The sequence below is a fragment of the Bubalus bubalis genome, chromosome 12 (assembly GCF_019923935.1).
Source record: "Bubalus bubalis isolate 160015118507 breed Murrah chromosome 12, NDDB_SH_1, whole genome shotgun sequence".
In the NCBI taxonomy this organism is placed as follows: Eukaryota; Metazoa; Chordata; class Mammalia; order Artiodactyla; family Bovidae; genus Bubalus; species Bubalus bubalis.
The window spans coordinates 98,608,567-98,632,575 of NC_059168.1; the positions used below are offsets into that span (position 1 = coordinate 98,608,567).

At 52.7% G+C, this 24,009-nt stretch overlaps 2 protein-coding genes across 11 annotated transcripts in view; one reads left to right on the top strand and one right to left on the bottom strand.

Annotated features, from left to right (window-relative positions):
- Positions 1 to 3,476, top strand: part of SPTAN1 (spectrin alpha, non-erythrocytic 1) — a 58,483-nt gene extending 55,007 nt beyond the window's left edge. For 5 of the 9 annotated variants that reach the window (XM_044926421.1, XM_044926423.1, XM_044926422.1 and 2 more), the window contains 6 exons: positions 1,414 to 1,468; positions 1,890 to 2,086; positions 2,181 to 2,234; positions 2,319 to 2,465; positions 2,553 to 2,700; positions 3,004 to 3,476. In XM_044926421.1, the coding sequence (XP_044782356.1) occupies positions 1,414 to 1,468; positions 1,890 to 2,086; positions 2,181 to 2,234; positions 2,319 to 2,465; positions 2,553 to 2,700; positions 3,004 to 3,129 (727 nt within the window). In that variant the 3' untranslated portion in view covers positions 3,130 to 3,476. Of the gene's footprint in view, positions 1 to 132; positions 196 to 1,413; positions 1,469 to 1,889; positions 2,087 to 2,180; positions 2,235 to 2,318; positions 2,466 to 2,552; positions 2,701 to 3,003 lie in introns of all 9 variants that reach the window. The other 4 variants (XM_044926419.1, XM_044926417.1, XM_044926418.1 and 1 more) reach the window with 1 other exon arrangement.
- On the bottom strand, positions 3,474 to 22,730 carry DYNC2I2 (dynein 2 intermediate chain 2). Of its 2 annotated transcripts, none has more exons than XM_006065351.2 (9): positions 22,530 to 22,730; positions 14,144 to 14,392; positions 6,784 to 6,893; positions 6,121 to 6,278; positions 5,503 to 5,612; positions 4,848 to 5,015; positions 4,413 to 4,645; positions 3,999 to 4,156; positions 3,474 to 3,786 (listed from the first exon to the last, which is right to left on the bottom strand). In XM_006065351.2, exons 1-9 carry the CDS (start codon positions 22,713 to 22,715, stop codon positions 3,539 to 3,541), a joined length of 1,620 nt encoding a protein of 539 aa, XP_006065413.1. In that variant the 5' UTR covers positions 22,716 to 22,730; the 3' UTR covers positions 3,474 to 3,538. The 2 variants fall into 2 exon arrangements, with proteins under 2 accessions (XP_006065413.1, XP_006065414.1); XM_006065352.3 differs by lacking the exon at positions 22,530 to 22,730 and adding an exon at positions 20,639 to 21,064.
- Positions 22,731 to 24,009: the final 1,279 nt, after the last annotated feature.

Here is a 24,009-nt window from a genome sequence, read left to right on the forward strand (position 1 = left end):
GGCTCGGGTCCCTGCCGGGGCACCAGGTGGCCCTGCCTGTGCACTGCCAGCTTGGGCCTTGTGGGGTGTGTCTCGGTATGCTCTTGCCTCCCTTCCTTTGGTGTATTCATTTGGTTTCTTTTCTTTGAATAGCATAGCGTATCGTCGGGTCATTCGTGTCTATCAGTATGAAGTTGGGGATGATCTGTCTGGAAGGTTTTTCTCCTCTTATTTCTCTTCTTACCTCACTGTGGTTTTACCAATGCACTCTTGACTTCCCCAGGCGGCTCTGCTTTCTGACTAACCCACCGCCCGCGGCCGCGTGGGCAGGAGGGGTCTGTCCTCCCACTGCACCAGCACCCAGCCTCCTGCCCCCAGGTCCCGGGGGTGTGCTTTTCCCGGGGGGACATGGCGTGACTGTGAGTCTGACCTGCTGGGGTAGGAGGAAGCCTGGTGCCTTGCCTTGCTAGAGCACTTTGAACTTGGGGCAATTTCAGAGCTAACGCTGGCTCGCTGGGTGTTAAAAGGGTAGGTGGGGGCCAATGTGGGTACAGGGGAGGCTGGGCAAGACCCCATGAAGGACACGCACACAGTGTGACTCGTCCCTGCACGTAACCTCGTTTGTCTTTGTTCACTGGTGGCCTCTGTGACCTCACACTGTTATGTCGGGAAGATAGAGGCTCCCCAGAGGCCCCTCGCTCTTCAGAACTTGGCCTTGGAAGGAGCCTCTGGTGCTGTGTCTCTAGATGACAGAACCTGAACCTGGGGTTTAGTCACAGCCACCCCTCCTTTGGGCAGAATGAGAACAGTTTTCAAAACCAATCTGGCCACAATCTCCTCGGCATCCCAGTTTCCACGTCGAGGGGCCCTGTGACCACATCCCTGTTGCTGTCACTTCCCTGGAGCGTGGGTCCCCTCCTCGGGGACCTGAGACCCGGGGACCCCTGGGTGGCTGTCAGCTCGCCGGCCTCCCCTCCGCCCTCAGGCCTCCTGTCGGGGCGGGGCGGTGAGTGCAGGTGCCCTGCTCCCTGTGGCTGCAGCCCCACTCTGTCCCAGGGGAGCTTCAAGTCGGCTCCTCAGGTACCCTTCGAGGGCCCGGCTTGGCTCAGGCATCAGGTCACAGCCTGGCTGGGCCTGAGGAGCCAGCTGCCTGTGAAAGCGTCCTGGCCGGGGAGCAGAGGGCAGGCCGGGTGGGGTTCAGCCCGCCTCAGCTGCGGGTGAATGCCAGCTCAGGCCACAGCCTCCGAGCCCTGAAACTGGAGTAGCTGTACCTGCCCTCCCTGGCTCCCAGGGCTGCTAAGAAAAGATAGCCAATAGTAGATAGGTCTTGTTCCCTCAGTAAAAGGAATTTGAGAGTGCAGGTCCTTTAATCTGAGAAGAGTTCACTTCGCACTCGCGATCAGGCCTCTCGCCTCACTGCGCGTCTGTGTTTAGGTCCTGCATGGTGGAAGAATCCGGGACCCTCGAGTCACAGCTTGAAGCTACCAAAGTAAGTGCCCCTTCCGCCCACCCCTGCCAGCAGGCCTCCTTGGCTGCAGGTCAGGGACGAGGTGGTCTGCTTGGATGCCCCCCTTCTCCCTTGCCTTAAAGCAGCCCAGGACCGCTGTCACTTTAGAGCCTGCTGCCTGGAGCCCTGCTTGGACAGGAAGAGGCTCGTTGAGTCCTCAGTGTATCCTGTTGCCCTGGCAGGTCAACCCAATCAGTGCTTCTCACGCTGAAGCCTCTTCCTTTGTTGAGGCTGTAGGGTTTTAGCCTCACCCCATCCCTCCTTTCCCCTTGCAGGCAGCCCTACAGGCCTCAGGCTGGGGTGCTGAGACTGAGGAGGGCTGTTAAGGAGGCGTTTGAGCCCAGGGACCGAGGCAAGAACCCCTGAACCCCTGTCCCACGTGTCTTTGCCCTTCGCCCCACAGCGCAAACACCAGGAGATTCGAGCTATGAGAAGTCAGCTCAAGAAGATTGAAGACCTGGGGGCGGCCATGGAGGAAGCGCTGATCCTGGACAACAAGTACACGGAGCACAGCACTGTGGGCCTGGCCCAGCAGTGGGACCAGCTCGACCAGTTGGGCATGCGCATGCAGCACAACCTGGAGCAGCAGATCCAGGCCAGGTACCTGCGGCTGCCCTGGGCGGGGGCCGGGGGACACGTGCTGCCAGCTGCCTGGGCTGGAGGACCCGGTGCCTGACCCTGTTCCTCCTTCCAGGAACACGACAGGAGTAACTGAGGAGGCCCTCAAAGAATTCAGCATGATGTTCAAGTGAGTATCCCCGCGCCCTCCCCGGTGGGGGAGGTGGGCTCAGCAGCAGGGCCTCTGAGCTAAGGCCTCGGCTTTCTGCCACAGACACTTCGACAAGGACAAGTCCGGCCGGCTGAACCACCAGGAGTTCAAATCCTGTCTGCGCTCCCTGGGCTATGACCTGCCCATGGTGGAGGAAGGGGAGCCCGACCCTGAGTTTGAGGCCATCCTGGACACTGTGGATCCTAACAGGTGAGCGTGAGGGAAGGAGCAGAAGTGGCTCTGCCCAAGGCTCCTGCTGCACCCTCCCTACTCACTACACCTTGCCCACCACCCCAGGGACGGCCATGTCTCCCTGCAAGAGTACATGGCCTTTATGATCAGCCGCGAGACCGAGAACGTCAAGTCCAGCGAGGAGATTGAGAGTGCCTTCCGGGCCCTGAGCTCCGAAGGGAAGCCTTATGTGACCAAGGAGGAGCTGTACCAGGTCTGGAGCTGCTTCTGGGGCCGGGGGATGGGTGTGTCCTTTGAAAGGCAAAAGCCCAGGCAAGGCTGGCCCTGAGCTTGGGGGCAGAGCTGTCTAGAGTTGCAGCCCCCAGTCTTGAGCCTCAGCTGCTTGTGTGCAGACCCTCTTACCTGTTTTCAAGTGAAACTCAGCCCAGGCCAAAGGCCACTAATGGCAGAGATCCAGAAGCTCGGGCACGGATGTTTCTGAAGTTGGGCCCACTGCCCCCACAGCACAGTTGGTGTGGCTGGTCGGGGCTTGGCTGACGTGCACCTTTCCCTCCAGAACCTGACTCGGGAACAAGCCGACTACTGCGTCTCCCACATGAAGCCCTACGTGGATGGCAAGGGCCGCGAACTCCCCACTGCTTTTGACTACGTCGAGTTTACCCGCTCGCTCTTCGTGAACTGATCCTCTGCTCCTAGGTTAGCCTGGCCCACACTGCTTGCCCTACCGTCGCCTTGCTGCATGTCAACTCCTCTCTGTGCTCTTAAGAAAAAGACTCCAGACAGTGTTGCTCTCCAGTGTAACCTTAACTTGCTTAGCTTGGTTTAAGATTTAGTAGAAAACGGTGCTTCAGTAACCGGCTTTAGGTCCAGTCGCCATTGCCATGTTGCTGTGGGGACCCAATTCCTGTCTCAAGGCCGGCTGCCCCATTCCGACTACAGAAAAATCTGAGCAGCCAGCTAGTTCCCCTCTTGTTCGCCCTCCCTCAGTTTTCATGTAAAAGACAAATAAATGACTTGACTCCCCCAAAAGCTTGTCACGTCTTCATTCAGCTTCCGTCAGAAACACACAGCGTAGAGGTAGCGTCCCCACCTCAGCTGGCCTCAGCTGCCACCTCCGAGGCCAGCTGGTCCAGGAGCTCTGTCTCCCGGGCTCCCTGTTCAGTGAACTCACTGCTCAGCTGCCACACCTTTACCGTGCCCTTGGCATCACCAGCAGCCAGGAGGTGAGTCTGCTGGCAGTTGAATTCAAGACAGTAGACAGGGCTTTCATCCTCGGTTTGCTTGACTGAAACTGTGGGCTTCTGCGAGCTTTTCTGGAGATCAAACAGCTGCACATCACCTTCAGGGAGAGTCGTGGGGTGAGACAGGCCCAGAGCCGCAGCCTCTGAGCCTCTTCGGTTCCCAAATACGTGAGAAGGCTGTGACTCAGTGCAGCTCTCCGTCCCACGTGAGGGAAGGCACCCTTGCCCACAGCCTCCCCAGCCCACAGCTGCAGGGACGCGCTGGGCTCATGTCCCTTCAGTGGATCCAAGCCTGGGGCCGGTGCCTTACCTTCCCCAGAAGCAGCCGCAAACACCAGGGGGCGCACCGGGGACCAGCGCACAGCAAACAGGTACTTGTGGGAGAGCTGCAGTGAGGTCAGGGGCTGGGCCTGCAGCATGGAGTACAGGTGGACGTGGCCGTCTGTCCCTGCACTCAGGAAGAGATTCCTAGATGGGACACAGGGCAGGCGAGGGGTGAGCGCTGGGGGTCCAGGTGTGGCTGGGGCCTTTCCGCCGGACTCCTAGTGGGCTGGTGGGCTCCCGAAAATAAGGAGCCCATTCCCTGGAGCCAACCACAGGAGCTCTGGGTACTGGAGCTCAGTGGGGAAGGCCCAGGGCAGACTGCAGGTTCTTCAGGCAGTTCTGAGTCCTAGTGGGACTCCCCCGCCCTCCCTGTGCCAGAGGCCCTCTGGGCCCTCCCTACCTGTGGAAGGGGGAGCAGCTCACAGAGTAGATGGGGCCGCCGTGGGGGGCGAAGGTGAACTGCGCTGGGGCCCGCAGGGGCACAGAGCTGGGCATCCGTGTGACAGCGGCCTCCTCTGCCGTCAGGGAGCACTTGAGCAGGAAGCCGCCTTCTGTGCCCAGCACGAAAAGGCTGGGGTCAAAGCTGGAGAAAGCCACCGCTGTGGTGCCCACCTCAGTCTCCCCACGGGAAGGCTGCGGAGGAAAACAACAGCAGGGAAGAGCGGGGAGGAGTCTGCTCGGTGTCCCCAAGGAGCCCGGGGCACGTGCATGACCACTGTGGCCCTCGGGGACTCCCACCAACCCGCCCGCCCCCAAGGCGCACTGGCTCGGGGGTCCCACGGCCCAGCGCTGCCCTGTGGGCCTATGTACGGGCTGGCAGCCTCACCCCTTGTACCTTCTTCAGCTTGGTGTTCCTGGGGAGCTGCTGCACGGCCAGGGCGAAGCCTGCGCTCAGCTGCAGCCGGCCGGCCCCGACCCCCTGCCAGAGCAGCACCTTCCCGTCAGCGGCCACGCTCAGCACCTGGAAGCGGTGGTTGTGCCGGGGCTCTGGGAGCCAGACCACCTGGGCGACCGGGAGAGGAGCCAGGTCACGAGAGGATACCTGCCCCACCTCCCGGCAAGGCCAGCTGTCAGCCTCCACACGACCTTCCCCTTCTCTTCCAGGAAGAAAAAAAAAAAAGGGAAACTTCTTGCAGAGGCTTGGGAGCCACCTGACCCACCAGGGGGCAGACCCAGAGGGTTCCGAGGTGCACCCAAGTCCCGGCAGAAAACCAGGACAACAGGGGCTCCATGGAGACGGCCGGGGCTCCATGGAGGCGGCCAGCGGCCCAGGGGGCTCCCTCTGGGGGTGAGTGTGACTCCGGACCCAGGAGCTCCAAGAATGCCAGAGGCAGCTGGCCAAGCGCTGACTCCCTGGTGACCTTCCTCCTGGATGGTGGCCAGTGGGCACCCCCTCCCCTGCTCCGCGCTGTGGAGCAGACGCCCAGACGGCAAGGCCCGGCTCCGGAGGAGGTTACCTCCTGCCCCGCCCGGCAGGCCGCTGCCCTGACCTGGTACACGGGGTCCGTGTGGGTGTCGTCCGTCAGGCCCGTGCGCCAGACCAGTGGGTCCTCGGGGCGGCTCATGTCCCACACCAGCACCTCGCCACTGTACAGTCCACCTGGAGGCCAAGCGGGTGTGGGGAGCCGCCCACAGCCAACAGCCCCGCTTTGGGGATGGGCACCCACCCCCTCCTGCCCACTGCGCTAGGATGTGGGGCTGCTTCCTCAAAAAGAGTCCTGGTCCCCAGGCTGCCCGCTCTATCCAGCGGTGCCCACCCCGGGAAGCTCCCCCACCACCAGGCTGCTCTACCCTGCCCGCACCCGCCGTTCCTCCAGCTTCACCTGCCCCCTTTCCCAGCGCGCACATCACTATGGTCAGCGCCCCGAGACTGCCTGCTTCGCCCAGCCTCACGTCCTGACCAGGCTGTACCTCCGTGTGGCCCGCACCGCCCAAGACTCAGCTGAGGACCTGCCTCCTCCTCCATGCCCAGTGTCCCGACCCGAGCCCAGGGCTCAGGACACCCCGCGGTCCCTGCTTCTGGCCATGACCAGGGGCTGAGGGCCAAATGCAGGGCCTCGGCCGCCTGCTGCGGGATGCAGAGCAGAGACACAGGCTGGAAGGCTCACCTGCCACGAGGGACGGCCGCGTGGGGTGGAAGGCCAGGCACATGGCAGCGCTGGGCACCTCCACCACCGCCGACGGCTGCTGGGGGCTCAGGCCTCGCCGGTCCAAGTTCCAGGCACACACGAAGGACCTCAGCGTGCTCCAGTCCCCGTCATCCAGCCTGCGGGGACACACCAGTACTAGCTCAGCCCATGGCCTGGGCTCCATCCCAACCCGCACCACCCCAGCCCACCTTGCTCCTACTGCCTGACCCACTTCACCCCAACACAGATGAGTCTCTGTCCCATCACACATAGACACTGTGCTGGGTACCCAAGTGCCAGAGGCGCCTATATGGCACCCCAAGGTCATGACTTTCCCCAGAAAAGGGTTTCCAGGAACCAGGCACAGGGCCACATGTGGCAGGGGGAGGAAGCTGGGCATGTCTGACGCAGGCTGGGAGAGACGAGGCAGGCCCAGGGCTCACAGCCCGCTGCTGATAGTGGGCACTGGGAGAACCTTCCTTGACTTTTCCTGCCAACCCAAGGCTCGGGCAGCCTTGAGAAGGAAGATTCCCAGAAAGGGCAAGCTCTGGGCCCACCCCTCTCTGTGCAGATGGGGAGACGGGTTCAGATGAGGGTCTCAGGGCCTCCTATCGCCCCACACACACCCCTGCTGCCACTCACCGGCCATAGGCGCAGGCCACCACAGAGCCAGTGGAGTTCCAGGAGACACCAGTCACGTGGAGACCCTGTCCTTGGGCTGGGGGGTAGCTCAGTGTATGCAGGCAGGTCACCTGCAAGAGACAAACCATCCCCAACTCCGAATCCCAAAGCCACCCAGCAGGGTAGCAAAAAGCAGACACAGGTGTGGGGCTCCCGATTCCGATAAGGATTCAAGTCCACTGCCCAGCCCGGGGACAGTGTGGAGCCTGCATCCCATCATTCCCCCTAACAGGATGCTTCCAGAAGGAAGAGCCTTGGGAACTGACACGGACATCAGGCTCCAGGTCAGAGCTGGACCCTGTACTCACGTCTGTTCCACACAAAATCTCCAAAGCCTTGGCTCCTGGAGTGGCACAGGGGTGATGGCTGCCCAACAATGTGAGTATCCTGGATGCCACATAACGGCACAGGTGAAAAATGGTCACGGGAGTGCATTTCATGTTAGGTGCATCTCAGTCAGTTCAGTCCAGTCGCTCAGTCATGTCCGACTCTTTGCGACCCCATGAATCGCAGCACGCCAGGCCTCCCCGTCCATCACCAACTCCCGGAGTTCACCCAGACTCACGTCCATCGAGTCAGTGATGCCATCCAGCCACCTCATCCTCTGTCGTCCCCTTCTCCTCCTGCCCCCAATCCCTCCCAGCATCAGAGTCTTTTCCAATGAGTCAACTCTTCGCATGAGGTGGCCAAAGTACTGGAGTTTCAGCTTTAGCATCATTCCTTCCAAAGAAATCCCAGGGCTGATCTCCTTCAGAATGAACTGGTTGGATCTCCTTGCAGTCCAAGGGACTCAAGAGTCTTCTCCAACACCGCAGTTCAAAAGCATCAATTATTCAGTGCTCAGCTTTCTTCACAGTCCAACTCTCACATCCATACATGACCACAGGAAAAACCATAGCCTTGACTAGACGGACCTTTGTTGGCAAAGTGATGTCTGTGCTTTTCAATATGCTATCTAGGTTGGTCATAACTTTTCTTCCAAGGAGTAAGCGTCTTTCAATTTCATGGCTGCAGTCACCATCTGCAGTGATTGTGGAGCCCAAAAAACTTAAGTCTGACACTGTTTCCACTGTTTCCCCATCTATTTCCCATGAAGTGATGGGACCGGATGCCATGATCTTAGTTTTCTGAATGTTGAGTTTTAAGCCAACTTTTTCACTTTCCGCTTTCACTTTCATCAAGAGGCTTTTTAGTTCCTCTTCACTTTCTGCCATAAGGGTGGTGTCATCTGCATATCTGAGGTTATTGATATTTCTCCCAGCAATCTTGAATCCAGCTTGTGCTTCTTCCAGTCCAGCGTTTCTCATGATGTACTCTGCATGTAAGTTAAATAAGCAGGGTGACAATATACAGCCTTGACGTACTCCTTTTCCTATTTGGAACCAGTCTGTTGTTCCATGTCCAGTTCTAACTGTTGCTTCCTGACCTGCATACAGATTTCTCAAGAGGCAGATCAGGTGGTCTGGTATTCCCATCTCTCTCAGAATTTTCCACAGTTTATTGTGATCCACACAGTCAAAGGCTTTGGCATAGTCAATAAAGTAGAAATAGATGTTTTCTGGAACTCTCTTGCTTTTTCCATGATCCAGAGGATGTTGGCAATTTGATCTCTGGTTCCTCTGCCTTTTCTAAAACCAGTTTGAACATCTGGAAGCTCACGGTTCACATATTCCTGAAGCCTGGCTTGGAGAATTTTGAGCATTACTTTACTAGCGTGTGAGATGAGTCCAATTGTGTGGTAGTTTGAGCATTCTTTGGCATTGCCTTTTGGGTTTGGAATGAAAACTGACCTTTTCCAGTCCTGTGGCCACTGCTGAGTTTTCCAAATTTGCTGGCATATTGAGTGCAGCACCTTCACAGCATCATCTTTCAGGGTGTGAAACAGCTCAACTGGAATTCCATCACCTCCACTAGCTTTGTTCGTAGTGATGCTTTCTAAGGCCCACCTGACTTCACATTCCAGGATATTTGGCTCTAGGTGAGTGATCACACCATCATGATTATCTTGGTCGTGAAGATCTTTTTTGTACAGTTCTTCTGTGTATTCTTGCCATCTCTTCTTATCTCAACACACACTTTTTTTTAAAGCTCAGGCACCCTGTGGCTCAGCCCACAGCTGTCAGCAGCAGCTAACAAGAAGGCCAGCACTCCTGGCCACGGTGAGGGTCTGGTACACTTTCCAGGGGCTACTCCGCACCACAGGCCAAAACTCCTGCGCAAAGTCTCATCCTTCTTGATCTCATAACCCCAAATAGAGAAACCATCCAATGGAAAAAATCCGAACTCTGTCAGAAGCTGCACTGTGCGCCTCTGGTGAGAATGCAGAATGTGCAGGCGTCGTGGGAAACAGCCCAGCAGTTCTGCAAAATGCTGAGTTACCACATGGACCGGCAATTCCACTCCGAGGGACATCCCAAGAGAACTGAAACAAGCACGCCGACACGAGCACTTGTACACAAGTGGTCACAGCATCATTGACGATAGCCAAAACATCCAGCGACTGACGGACAAGTGTAGTATATCCCCACCACGGGCAACGATTCAGCCGTGGAAAGGAATGACATCCCAAAAGACGCTACGACACAAGGACCCTTGACAACACTCTGCTAAGCAGACACAGTTATATAATCATATGTTATATGAGTCCATTACGTTGAGATGTCCAGAAGAGACAAATCTACAGACAGAAAGGGGGTGAGCAGCTGCCAGGAGCTGTGGGGGAAATGGGGAGTGGCTGCTAGTGGATATGAATTTTTTGGGGGGAAGTGATGAAAATATCCTAAAATGGATTATGGCAAAGCTTACATCTCTCTGTGCTGTGCGCTTTGTCGCTTAGTCATGTCCGACTCTTTGTGACCCCATGGATTGCAGCCCTCCAGGCTCCTCTGTCCATAGGGGTTCTCCAGGCAAGAACACTGGAGTGGGTTGCCATGCCCTCCTCCAAGGGATATTCCCATCCCAGGGATCGAACCCAGGTCTCCCACATTGCAGGCGCACTCTACCGTCTAAGCCACCAGGGAAGCCCCTATTGGAAACATATTAAAACCCACTTCACACTTTAAATGATTTATATGGGTGAATTATATGGGTTGTAAACTACATCTCAATAAATTTGTTGGGTTTTTTTCCTTTTAATTTTTTGGTTGTGCCACTCGGATCTTAGTTTCCCACCTGGGGGTTGAACCTGTGCCCCCTGCAGTGGAAGCATGGTGTCTTCACCCCTGGACCACCAGGGAAGTCCTCAACAAATCTGTCCTTTTAAAACAAAGCCATGCAGTGGGGCCAGGAGGCAGAGGGGGCATGAGAAAAACTCTCAGGGTTCTGGTTCCACGACTGTTTGTGCTGTGTGAAAATTATGGGCCTGAACACTTGTGATCTGTGCCTGTGTTTACTCACATTTTATGAATTCAATAAAAGTTTGTATTAAAAAATAAACTGTAAGCATTATGTATCATAACAGCATTTATAACTGCAACGATCAGTACCCTTTAAAATCTAAAGATGAGAAGGCAGAGGGACAGAAAGATGGGCTGCTCCGCGCCTTCACTGGTGGGTGTCTGCCAAGACCCAACACAGCACACAGCACGCATACACCTGCGTGCAAAGCATCCCTCAACAAACCTGGCTCCATGCAAGTGTATGGGGAAACATCACACAGCAGTTTAAAAAGGACAAGAGTCTATAATGGAAAGGAATCTGAAAACAAAAAGCATGTATATTTATATACATATTATACATATATATACAACTGAATATATGTATAAAACTGAGTATATTTATGTACATGGGCTTCCCTGGTGGCTCATATGGTAAAGAATCTGCCTACAAGGCAGGAGACCCTGGGTTTGATCCCTGGAGAAGGGAATGGCTACCCACTCCAATATTCTTGCCTGGAGAATTCCATGGACAGAGGAGCCTGGCAGGCTACACTCCATGGGGTCACAGAGAGTCGGATATGACTAAGCGACTAACACTTTCACTATACACACACACACACACACACACACACACACACACACACAGAAAACTTGAATCGTTTTGCTGTACATCTGAAGCTATATAACATTAACTATACTTTGATTTTTTTTTTTGGCCACACCAAATGGCATGTGGGATCTTAGTTCCCCTACCTGGGATCCAACCCACATCCCCTGCAGTGGAAACACAGAGCCTTAACCAGTGGACCACCATGGAAATCCCTAACTATACTTCATTTTTAAAAAAATTATAATAGGGAATTCCTTGGTGCTCCAGTGTTTAGGACTCCACGCTTCCACTGCTGGGGGCCCAGGTTCAATTCCTGGTTGGGGAACTGAGATCCCACAAGCTATACCACATGGCCAAATAAATGAATAAAATAAAAATGGTAATAAATGAATAAAAAGGACGCAGGTGAAGTCTATGTAGCAGCCTGACAACAACAGAGCAGGCTTTGCTTCTGAAGAGACCCCAAGACCGGCCACAGTGCACCCGCTCTGAGCCACACGTGCACACAAGCGCCAGCCAGGACAAGGCAAAGGGTCAGAGGTTCCAGGGGTGCCCCCAGGTGGCCTCGTCCCCATCTCTCATTCCGAAGTGTTCGGCCAAGTCGTCACTGATTTTCCAGTTGTGAAGGCGCAGTACTCCACTGGGAGCAGTGGCTCAGCCTTTCCGGGGCTACGACAGCCAAGGACAGCAGGGAAATGTCAAGGCCAACACCCTGACAGCTGGAGTAGAGACAGAAGAGCCTGATGCCTCAGCCAACGCAGTGATTCCACTGGGAGGAAGAATCAAGAAATCCAAGCAAAAGAAAACCAAAGTGAGAGAGACAGCCTCGCTTCAGCTCTGCCACACAGCTGCAAAACTGGAAAGGGCTACTCCTCTGCCCAGCACCCAAGAAGGAAAGCAGCTTCAGGGCCGCCAGAGGCCCACACGCCCCACGGCCACCCAGGGGGTGCTGCCTAACCCCCCGCCTGCCACTGCTTACGGAAGATATGCTTCTAGAAGCAACGCTGTGCTGGGATGTCCACCAACGGGGACCCCAGGAAGGCTGCCTGTCTGCTCAGTGGCACGTCACACAGGTTCTGGGGTGTCTGGGGGCCTCCCCTACACGAACTGACAGGGAAAGCTCTGCTGAGCATGAAGGCCGCAGCCTGTACAGTGGTCTCCACTTTGGTCTAAGACGCTCTTGATGGCAAAGGTAGCAGCCGCAGCGCGGTGTGCCAGTGTCGAATGGGAAAGGCCTTTGAACCAGCGTTCCCACTCGCAGTGCACGTTCCGTATTTTTGCAATGACCGTTTGTTAAAATGAACGTGTAGTGCTTTTGTAATCAGAAACGAGTATTTATCTTTCCTGTTTTGCAAATCTATTTTTAATCGGAGGATAACTACAAAATTGTGACGGTTTCTGCCATGTACCAATATGAATCAGGCATAGGCATATATATGTCCCCCTTCTCTTTTTTTTTAATTTATTTTTATTTATTTAGCTACACTAGATCTTAGCTGTGGTATGTGGCATCTAGTTCCCTGATCGGGGATGGAACCTGGCACCCTGCATTGGGAGCACGGAGTCTTAGCCACTGGACCACCGGGAAGTCCCTGTCCTCTCCCTCTTGAACCTCCCTCCCCATCTCACCCCTTCAGGTTGTCACAGAGCGCCTCTGGGTTCCCACTGGCTGTCTGTTTTACATATGGTAACGTGAATGTTTCAGTGTTACTCTCCCAAATCATCCCACCCTCTTTCCTCCCACTGTGTCCAAAAGTCTGTCCTTTATGTCTGCGTCTCCTTTGCTGCCCTACGAAGAGGACCATCACACCATGTGTATTTTCTAAAGGAGGAGAGTAATATACAGGTGGACCAAACCAGCGCACAGAAAAGTGGAAAAGCCTTAACAATTAAGAACAAGCCCTTGGGACTTCCCTGGTGGTCCAGTGGCTAAGACTTCGCGCTCCCAATGCAGGGGGTCCTGGTTTGATCCCTGGTCAGGGAACTAGATCCCACACACTGCGACTAAGACTCAGACACATACAAAAAAAATAAATAAATAACCAACAGCTCTCCTTCTTTGAATGCAACTGTAAAGGGGGCAGGTGAGCCCAGATTTTAACATTCATGACCTTCTTCTTGTGCTCCACTTAAAAAGATAAAGACGAGTCCATACTTACTGTGGCCTTGGCAACTGTTTTTCAGAAGGATTTTGAGGATTTCTCTCAAACAAATCCACTCTCCCAAACCTATCAACGATTTGGTGGGAACAGGGCAGCTGTATATCCAGAAACAGAAGAGGAAGGGCGGGAGAGAAGGGCTATGACCTCTGAATACAGAACTACTCGTCTCCAAGGAAGAAAACAATGCATAAGAAAAGCCTTTACTGCTCAGTCAGCAGCCTGTCCACAGGCAACAGCAGGGTGGAGCAGAAGTCAAGGGCCCGCCTTCCTTCAGAGGCTTCCTGATCTCAAAGCAGTGACTCCAACTGGACATTTGCGTTTACAGGGCTCTGAGCTCTGCCTCAAGACCAGAAAAGGCTTGGCAATGCAGAAGTCACTAGAGCGCAAAAGTGAAACCAGAGAGACTGGGACTCAAACTCCAGCTTAGCCAGTTACAGCTGTGTGACTGCAGACAAGTCCCTTAGCCTCTCTGAATCTCATCTATAAAATGGAGATCGTAGGAATTCCCTGGCAGTCCTGCGCTTTCGCTGCCAAGGGCCCTGAGTTAGACTCCTGGTCAGGGAACTAAGATTCTACAGGCTGTTCAGCGTGGACAAAAAATAAATATAAGATGGAGATCAGGAAAGAACTAGCTGTCTAGAAGGATCAACGAGTTGGCACAGAGCGTGCCTGGGGAACCAGAGCTGAGTGATCAAGGAAATAAGACCCAGAGTCAGACTGTCCAGCCTCAAACCCTGCCTCTACTGCCTACTAGCAGTGAATGGAAGTAACAAGGCACCACCAAGGGTAGCAGGGAAGCCCAGCGACTTCTTAGCTTAATATCTGGAAAAAAGAGCTTGGTGAACGCTGTTATGGTTGTTATTGGTGTTCCTATTATTTGGTGGGCCGGGGCTTCCCAGGTGGCATTACTGGTGAAGAACCTGCCTGCCAATGCAGGAGATGCTGGTTCGATCCCTGAGTGGGGAAGATCCCCTGGAAGAGGGCAGGGCCACTGACTCCAGTACTCTTGCCTGGAGAATCCCATGGACAGAGGGGCCTGGCGAGACCATCTATAGGTTCGCAAAGAGTCAGACACAACTGAAGTGACTTGGCATGCACGCTGTTAAGAAGGACTTAAAATGAGCTAGAGCCACAACCCAAGGCATCCCAGGCCCATACCAGCCCATCCCTACCGTTTGCTGCTGCTCGGCCCAGTTCACCTCGAAGCCGTCAAACGCATGGCTCTGCCAATTCTTGTTCAGCTCTCGGGTAACCATGGCCTCCACTTTCCGGAGAAAGGCCGCGAGCTGGGGGCCGTTGTACCGAGGCACAGATGGCAGGCTGACCGGCTCGGGGGCCTCGGTCTGCACCTCAGCATCCACATGCTTCCGGGCCTGCACGGATGCTTCAGCCGTGGCAATGCTGGCCGTCTGGCAACTTTTCTGGAGAACGAGATTGAAACGCAGTCACCAGCCAGCTCTCCTCACAGTACCACTGCCCAGGCACTCACCCACCCGCAGCTGCTGTTTATCCTTGGGCAACAGGACCACTCCTCACTCTGTCTGCCTGACGACCGTCCCCTTCCTCCAGCCCATCTTCCTTGGGAGGAACCCAATTGGTGTGGTGTGGGTGGGGATGACCCACAGGGAGTAACCCTGTCCAGCCAGAGAAACCCACTCACGTGGTGTCAACAGGCAGTGGGAAAACTTCAAGGTCATGAGTAGAAGAGAGTCACTTTTCTTATTACAAATATACCTCCTAGGGACTTCCTGATGATCCAGTGGCTAAGACTCCATGCTCCCAAGGCAGGCGGCCCCGGGTTCAATCCCTGGTCAGGGAACTAGGTCCCACATGCCTCGGTGAAGAGTTCACATGCCACAAAGACCCAGCACAGCCAGATAAAAAGAAATTAAATATATATATACACCTTCTATTAACAGATCTCCTTGACTACTGATTATAAAACATACCAATTATTTAGTAACAGCTCTTCAGGAGGAAACTGTATTAAGTATACACATCAGTTGTGAGACACACCCCTTTTAACACCTGTTAATGTAGAGGTTGAAGAGACATGTTCTAAATTGAGGACACACAGAGCCACATAGAGAGAGGACAGAGGTCTGGGGCGCTGTGTGGCTGGAGGCCGAGCCCCTCGCTGCCTGGGCAGTGACCACCACCAGCTAACATGGAGCGCACGGCCCCTCATTCCACCCTCCCGACACACCTGAGCTGCACACCTGACTCCACAGTGGAAGAGGACCTCAGAGACCACGCTAGATGGGTGGGCTCCCTGAGCAGGGTCCAACCACCAGGAGGCTGGCTAAGGGACAACCTGCTGCCTCCTCCCCATCAACAGAGCTTCTGATTCACTGGTCTAGGATGGGGTCTTTGCTAACAAGCCCCCAGGTAATGCCACAGGGTGGGTACTCAGATCCCATCTGTATGCTTCCTGCGGCCACACCCCAGGGCCCAGAGTCCATCACCTCTGCCCTCAAGGTGCAGACAGCACTCACGTCGCCCCCCACCCCCGCCTTGATCTGAGGACCTGGGTCTCACTTGGGGCAGCAGGACACCCCTCTCTCCCTCCATTGACCGCAGCCCTCTCCAGCGGGGCACCTTCCAAGGTGTCCCGTGATCAAAGGACGCATGCGTGTCTGCGGGGAGCGCTTGGCAGGAGGCAGCCTGCTCCCCAGCTGCCACTTCTCTCCACCCTGCCACCCGTCTCCAGTTCCTTGTCCCCCATTTAGCTGAGCAGAGGGACAGACGTCACATCAGGGAAGGAGACACAGCCTCCTCCCTTTCTGGAGGACACGGCCAACCTTTACCAAACGAGGGCTCCTATACGACTGAGGTTCCTGTCACCCACGAGAGGCTCTCCTCGTGTGGCCGCTTGCCAGGCGCCTGCACCTACAGGACAGCAACAGGGCCCCGACCCCCATTCTCCCCGTTTGGGCCTGAGCACCAGGCGAGTGTTAAGAGCGCCCAAAGAAAGGGGGCTGGCCCCACAGTGGGGCAGCTGGGGAGGACAGGGTGAGACAGGGCTCCTCGCCAGGGGCTGAGAAATGCTGCCAGTATGAACACGGCTCCCAGAAGTCCCCCTTCCCAGTCTTTCCATGTCCTTCCCTTTCTGAGTCCTGTACACACACCTGATGATACTTCGGCGTGATGGGAGCTGAGATGGTTCCTGACCTAATTCAGCACCTCTTTATCAGCACACCAACAAAATGTGATGCGCTATGAGACATTCTGATGTTAACTAGCAGAAACTGTACCATGGGAATATCTCGGATACAATGTTGATGGGAATTCCCTGGTGGTCTAGTGGTTAAGAATCCACCATACAGTGCAGGGAGCACCGGTTCGATCCCTGGCCGGGGAAGATTCCACCTGCCTCCGGCAATTAAGCCCACCACAACAACTGAACTCATGCGCAGCAACTACTGAAGCCCATGAGCCCAGAACCCACGCTCCACAAGAGAAGCCACCACAATGAGAAGGCTGTGCTTCACAACGAGAGAGTGGCCCCTGCTCGCCTCGACTAGAGAAGCCCGCGAGCAGCAACCAAGGCCCAGCACAGCCAAAGTTTAATAAATAAACAAAACTGATGGGACTTCCCTGGTGGTCCGGTGGTTAGGACTTGGCGCCGTCACTGCGGGGGCCCGGGTTCCATTCCTGGTCAGGGAACTAAGGCCCTGCAAGCCTCGCAGCACAGCAAAAAAAAACGAGTGGATTTTGTGATGCAACATGAACGTTTACGTTTCTCCTGTCTCACTCACATGAGACCTCCAAGAGTGTGGGGGTAACTGAACCCAGAACCAATATCAAAGTACTTCAGGGTATGACCTCCTTCTACTTGACCTTGCCTCGAGTATATCAGGGTGGTGGTGGTTTAGTTGCTAAGTTGTGTCCAACTGTGCGACCCCATGCCAGGATCCTCTGTCCATGGGATTCTCCAAGCCAGAATACTGGAGTGGATTGCCATTTCTGTCTCCAGGGAATCTTCCCAACCCAGGAATTGAACCCAGGTCTCCTGCACTGCAGGCAGATTCTTTACCAACTGAGCTATGAGGGAAGTCCGGATAGCAGGGTGGCAAACAGTTACTCAAAGGGTGACCTGGAGCTGAGAGTCAACCAATGAAGACGGCAATGATCAACATTTTCACTGAAGCTGGGAGGCCGTTATGCCTCAACACCTTTGACTTATAATTAGTGCCAGCTACTCTGGTGTTGTCTTCACATGTGTCTTGAAAAAAAAAAAATGTTTAGTATCAAAACTATTAGCAAACTCCAAAAGGTTGAGCACCACAAATCTAATTCCTGAAAACCTGTGAGAGGCCAAACCTCAGGGTAAAAACAAACACATCCAGCAGGGGGTGTCATCTGGTACAGAACCCAGACGGAGGAAGCAGCCCCGGGGCCAGGGAGAGGGAGGAGCCGACAGGCTGGCAAGCTTAACTCAAAGCAGGAGGGGAGAAATCCGGCAGAATCAGGCTGTGGATGACAGGACACAGAAAAGGATCCCATTCAGTATTTCCCGGAGGCCTCTGGGATATGCAAAAGTACACAAGACCCACTCCCAGCCCTCTGGGAGCTCACAGGCCAGAGACAGACCTGAATGCCCCAAAATGAATGCATCTGCTGATAAAGTTCTAGAACTAAATGGTAGCGATGGCTGCATGTTGTGAAGGTATTTAACATCACTGAACTGTACACTTTAATATGGTAAAATGTGTATGCATCTTACCACAAGGAAAGAATGCACCCTATATCCTTTTTTTTCTCACCCTACGGCATCTGGGGCCTTAGTTCCCTGACCACAGATAGCACCTGTGCCCCCTGTGTTGGTAGAACAGAGTCTTAATCACTGGACCACTAGGGAAGTCCCCCACTCTACATTCTGACAGGATTCAAATAGGCTTCAGAAAGGTAACGCTGTTGAAAAGGAGAGTGGATTATATTAATGGCTCTCAAGTTTTGCCACATATGACAATAACCTGAGGAGCTTTTATAAAACCAGATTCCCAGGTCACACCACATACCAATTAAACCAGAATCCCTGGAAGTAGGGACCAGATATTCATATTTTTCAAGACTCCCCAGGGCATTCCAGTGCCAGCCAAGTTTGAAAAAGCAGAGACCAGGATCGAAGCGATTAGGAGCCCTTCATCTCAAACACTTAGACGTGAGCCCCTCCAAACCTGAACAGTACTGGGCATCAGTCTCAAACTGTTTTCTTATTAGCAGTTTCATTTAATCCCACATAAGTATTCTAACAAGACCCACTTTGCAGATTACTTGACTGGCCCAAGGCCAAGTCCCCAAAGAGTCCCCATGCACTCAAAGCCAGGTCTGAATCCAAAGTCAAGGACCCTGTCCCTCTTAGAGATAAAGCAGTAAAAGTTAAATCAAGCCAAAGATCACTAATACTTCAACGACAACCAAAAATCCATCACTGGAACATAAAATTGCACTCCAGTACTGCATCACTACATGGGCCAAGCAAAGAACCACGTTTGGCTTTTCCAAAAGAACTTGCAAAAAAAAAAAAAAAGAAGCTGCATATAAAAATTTAGCTAAGGGCCTCTATAACAATCTAGAAGGGTAGGATGGGGAGGGAGATGGGAGGCGAGGGAGGTTCAGGAGGGAGGGAGGTTCAGGAGGAAGGGGACATGGGTGTACCTATGGCTGATTCTTAAAGGTATCTGACAGGAAACAACAAAATTCTGTAAAGCAATTAACCTTCAATTAAAACATAAATAAAAAAATTTTTTTAATTTAGCTAAAACACTCATCACAGGGTTCTGATAAGAGAAAAATTGGAAACAATCCATCAAAAGGGACTGGTTAAATAAAATGAAGTTACAGTAAATGAGTGAAAAAGTGGGTCTACAAAATACCATGCACAGTGTGATTTCGTTTTTGTAAAAAAAAAAAAAAAATGGAGGAACACAGACAAAACAGAGAGGGAGCAGGTATAAAACAAACTGCCGGAAAATGAGATGGGGTGGTTTTTATTTCCAATTTTTCCTTATCCAGATGTTTTCCTAAATTTTGGATACAAGGACTTCCCTGGTGGTCCTTCCCTCTGAGCTCCCAGTACAGGGTGCTCAGGTTCAATCCCTGGTCAGGGAACTAGATTCCACATGCCACAGCTCGAGTTCACATGTCGTGACTAAACAACATCTGGCGTGCCACAACTAAGACCCAGCACATCCAAATTAAGAAATATTTAAAATAAATAATCAAATAAATTTTGGACACAGAAACTTTTATAAAGAGAAACAAGTTAATCTGGAAAATTAACTCTTTCTTTGGACCCCTTCAACAGTCTTAGAATCTTTATTCTGGCCATGCCAGGCAGGTTGCAGAATCTTAGTTCCCTGACCAGGGATCAAGTCCGCATCCTCTGCAGTGGAAAGGCAGAGTCTTAACCACTGGAGCACCAGGGAACTCCCAATACTCTTAAGACTTAATTAAGAATCCCCTTCAATAAAACTTCCCTGATAGCTCAGTTGGTAAAGAATCTGCTACCAATGCAGGAGACCCCAGTTTAATTCTTGGGTCAGGAAGATCCCTGGAGAAGGGATAGGCTACCCACTCCAGTATTCTTGGGCTTCCCTTGTGGTTCAGCCGGTAAAGAATCCGCCCGCAATGTGGGAGACCTGGGTTCAACCCCTGGGTTGGGAAGATCCCCTGGAGAAGGGAAAGGCTAGCCACTCCAATATTCTGGCCTGGGGGATTCCATGGACTGTATAGTCCATGGGGTCACAAAGAGTCAGACACGACTGAGTGACTTTCACACACACACTTCAATAAAACAGCAGAGATTGATTCAAATGCACCCCTTATGATGAAAACTTTTATACCTCAAGTATTAGAATCAGTTCTTGGAGCCCTACTGGTTCAAATTATAGGTACAAGGAAATATGCCTCAATCTCATTCTTTGTTTTAATAAAAAAAAGTAAAAAGTTTGACGGAGTCAGTGGTTCCCAATATGAACTCTTTTAAAATCTGAATCTTTGGCAAATAAAGAGCTATTTCAAGTATTTTTAAAAGCCAGTGAATCTGAATTACACATTTACCTTCAATAAAGATGAACAGAAATAACTAAAATACCCACTGCCTTTGCTTTTTTTTTTTGCCATACCACACAGCATGTGGAACTTCCCTGACCAGGGGTCAAACCCGTGCCCCCTGCATTGGAAGCAAGGAGTCTTAACCACTAGGGCACTGGGGAAGTCCTGCCTTTGCTTTTTAACTACAATCTTTTCTATCCAGTATGATGAAGTGGGAAGTGCTCCGAAGCCAGATCAAATCTGGCTTGAGACCTGCAGACTGCTGGCCTGAGGCAAGAAACTTGTCCTCAAGTTCAGTTTAGTCACTCAGTCGGGTCCGACTCTTTGCCACCCCATGGAGTGCAGCATGCCAGGCTTCCCTGTCCATCACCAACTCCCTGAGCTTGCTCAAACTCATGTCCATCGAGTTAGTGATGCCATCCAACCATTTCATCCTGAAGAGTTAATCAAGAGTTACGACTTTAAGGATTCCCTGGTGTTTCAGTGTTTTAATAAGACTCCGAGCTTCTACTGTAAGGGGCTCAAGTTGTGATCCCACATGCTGTGTGGTACAGCCAAACATAAAATTTTAAAAAAGGAGAGAGGGTACGACTTCATGGAAATCTCACCGGTACTGGTGTTGGTGAGGAAATCATCTTCTGCAGGACCTCTCATTGGTGTGGAAAGCAAAGCCTCAGTTTCCTCTGTGGGAAAAATGCAGTCCCCTTCCAATGCTCATTTTCACTGAGGGAAAGCTAACATCCTTAAAATGATCTGCAAGCCCTATACTCGATCTGCCTCTCCTTACCCTCTCCGACCTCACCTGTGACCATCCTTGCCTGCTCATTCCTTTCCAGCCCCACCTGCCTCCTCACACACACCAGCTTTGCTTCGACCGCAGGACCTTGGTGCTCCCCGGGCTGTTCCACCTCAAATAACCTTGACTAACCCTCACTGCTCCAAGTCTTTGCTGGAACATCACCCTCTCAATAAGGGTTCAGTTCAGTTCAGTCGCTCAGTCGTGTCCGACTCTTTGCGACCCCATGAATCGAAGCACGCCAGGGCTCCCTGTCCATCACCAACTCCCAGAGTTCACTCAGACTCACGTCCATTGAGTCAGTGATGCCATCCAGCCATCTCATTCTCTGTCGTCCCCTTCTCCTCCTGCCCCCAATCCCTCCCAGCATCAGAGTCTTTTCCAATGAGTCAACTCTTCACATGAGGTGGCCAAAGTATTGGAGTTTCAGCTTTAGCATCATTCCCTCCAAAGAAATCCCAGGGCTGATCTCCTTCAGAATGGACTGGTTGGATCTCCTTGCAATCCAAGGGACTCACAAGAGTCTTCTCCAACACCACAGTTCAAAACCATCAGTTCTTCAGTGCTCAGCTTTCTTCACAGTCCAACTCTCACATCCATACATGACCACTGGAAAAACCATAGCCTTGACTAGATGGACCTTTGTTGCCAAAGTGATGTCTCTGCTTTTGAATACGCTATTTATGTTGGTCATAACTTTTCTTCCAAGGAGTAAGCGTCTTTTAATTTCATGGCTGCAGTCACCATCTGCAGTGATTGTGGAGCCCAAAAAAATAAAGTCTGTCACTGTTTCCACTGTTTCCCCATCTATTTCCCAAGAAGTGATGGGACCAGATGCCATGATCTCCCTTTTCTGAATGTTGAGTTTTAAGCCAACTTTTTCACTCTCCTCTTGCACCTTCATCAAGAGGCTTTTTAGTTCCTCTTCACTTTCTGCCATAAGGGTGGTGTCATCTGCATATCTGAGGTTATTGATATTTCTCCCGGCAATCTTGATTCCAGCTTGTGCTTCTTCCAGTCCAGCGTTTCTCATGATGTACTCTGCATAGAAGTTAAATAAGCAGGGTGACAATATACAGCCTTGACGTACTCCTTTTCCTATTTGGAACCACTGCAAACAACCCTTTCTCTCCCCAACCCAATCTTTCTAATCCCTCACCCTTTTTCTTTCACCCATGGAGCTATTCACCTCTAACACACTGTGTATTTACTTCTTATCTGCACTGTTTACCTTCTGTCCCCTGCAGGCGAGCGCCTCCTATAAGCTCAGGAGGGAGCTCACCCACAGATGACTGAGGAATCCCCAGGGACACAGCGGTGCTCGAAGTCCACACAGACAGACCCCTCAGGAGCCCTGCCCCCGTTTCAGACAACCTCGTTTGTGTGCTTTGGATTAAACGACGTACTAGAAAACGTATCTCGACCTTAAGATGCAGTTTGGTCTTTTTTTTTTTTTTTTTTTTTTTAAGTAAAAGTTTGAAATGCCTAAAAACTGCAGTTCACACAAAATCCTTCAAAACCTGGAGTCTTTAGAGTCTTTAAAAACCCTTTTGGTTGCTACTCAAAGACCAGGGAAATTGAGACGTGAGTACCCCCAAGGGTTAGTTTCTGTGGGTTACAATATAAAAATAACCTGGCCCGGCTGCCACGCGACGTCCCTCGCCCTCCCGCCGCGTCACCCCGAGGCGCGCCCGCGCCCTCACCGTCTCCCCGCGGATGCCCTGGACGCCCCTCCATTGCGAGGGCACGGACGCCACGCCCAGGGTCTCGTCCTGAAGCGGCCCGGGCCGCTCGGGGCCCTCGGTGCTCGCAGTCCCGCTTGTCGCCAGCGCCTCAGCTCCCGCGCTTCCCGCCAGGCCGAGCTGCCAGGGCTGAGCGCTGGTTGCCATGGAGACCGTTCCGCCAGCCCCACCCCACCCCCAACCTCCCCGCCTCGCGCCGACGCAGTCCGCCGCGACCTTCGCCCCCGCGCCTCCAGAGCGGAAGGCTGGGGCGATGAGGCTATCGGCGCCATTTTTCAGTTTGTCAGAGTGGACGCTCCGACACCCGAGAAGAAGAGATAAATTATTCTTTTCCTATGATGCGACAATCATTGCCAGTTTTTGGATTCTCCAACCGCAGAGGGAGCACGCCTGGGGCTTTCGCGGCTACTCGGGGTGGGGAGGGAAGTACGGAAGCGAGGCACCCGTGCCAAGCTCAAAGATGGCGCCGAGCGGCCCGGCGCAGAAGAGAGGGCGGGAGCCTGCTGCCGCGGCGGGCTTTAGAGTTGTGGGGTCTGGGGGTGCCGAGCTGGCGGAGTAGCCGAGCGCTCCAGGAGAGTCCCAATTGGCGGCCACCTCGAAGCCAAGTGTTCGGTCTCTGAGCTTCGGTTTCTGCCTCAATAGAATGGCGATTTTAAATATCCATATATGGATCCAGAGTGGGGTTGAGTAGTTGGAAGGCCCAAATGAAGTCGAACGTAGAAAAAATGCAATTTAAACCGAAGTTAAAGACTCGAACAACTACCAGTTATTGAGTGTCTACCGTATATGTTGATCTTAATAAATCCTTAAAATAACTTTATGAGAAATCAAATGTTATATGTCGCTTGAGGGTGCGGATTGTCCCAAAAAATAATTTACCCAGCTCACCCATAAAGTCCACATCACATTTGTCCAAGACCCCACAGACCCTTGCTTGGCCCGAAGACCCGGTTCTGAGCTTCTTGGCAAGAATCCTCTGGCCAGGTCCTCTGGGCTGCTTTCTTCCTGTCCCTGAACTCTCAGAGTGATGGAAACCCGCCCAATCAGAGGCTCCCCTGCACCGCCTCACGACTGAGTGCTCATTAGGACTCAGTTCAAGTCAAGGCCGTGAGGCCCGATTAGCGACACTGGAGAGACATAACGCAATAGAAATTTCTTCCTAGAAAAAAAGTAGAACCAGACAAAATTCTCCTTGTAAGGCCCTTTCAACACTAGAAAAGTTTGCAAGCATCACCAGGGATGCAAAACTCATGTTCAAAAAGAAAGGCTGTGAGGGTCAGGAGGCTTGGATATGAAGACTAAACACCGCTATGTCCTGTTTTCAGACTTGACACCTCTTTGCACTTTGGTTTCCCAGCTATATAAATAGATAAAATAAAGTTGAAGCTAGTAGAATCTGCTTTATCGTAGTAAGGAAGGAGACTATTTCCAGAAGAGGAGG

What these genes read in the sequence shown, in the direction of transcription:
- DYNC2I2 (XM_006065351.2), bottom strand. Translation starts at nt 22,715, where the DNA reads ATGGCAACCAGCGCTCAGCCCTGGCAGCTCGGCCTGGCGGGAAGCGCG. An exon ending in AGGGCATCCGCGGGGAGACG is followed by an intron (nt 14,393 to 22,529) that starts GTGAGGGCGCGG and finishes CTCGTTCTCCAG; the next exon opens with AAAAGTTGCCAGACGGCCAG. An exon ending in GTGGCCTGCGCCTATGGCCG is followed by an intron (nt 6,279 to 6,783) that starts GTGAGTGGCAGC and finishes GTGTCCCCGCAG; the next exon opens with GCTGGATGACGGGGACTGGA.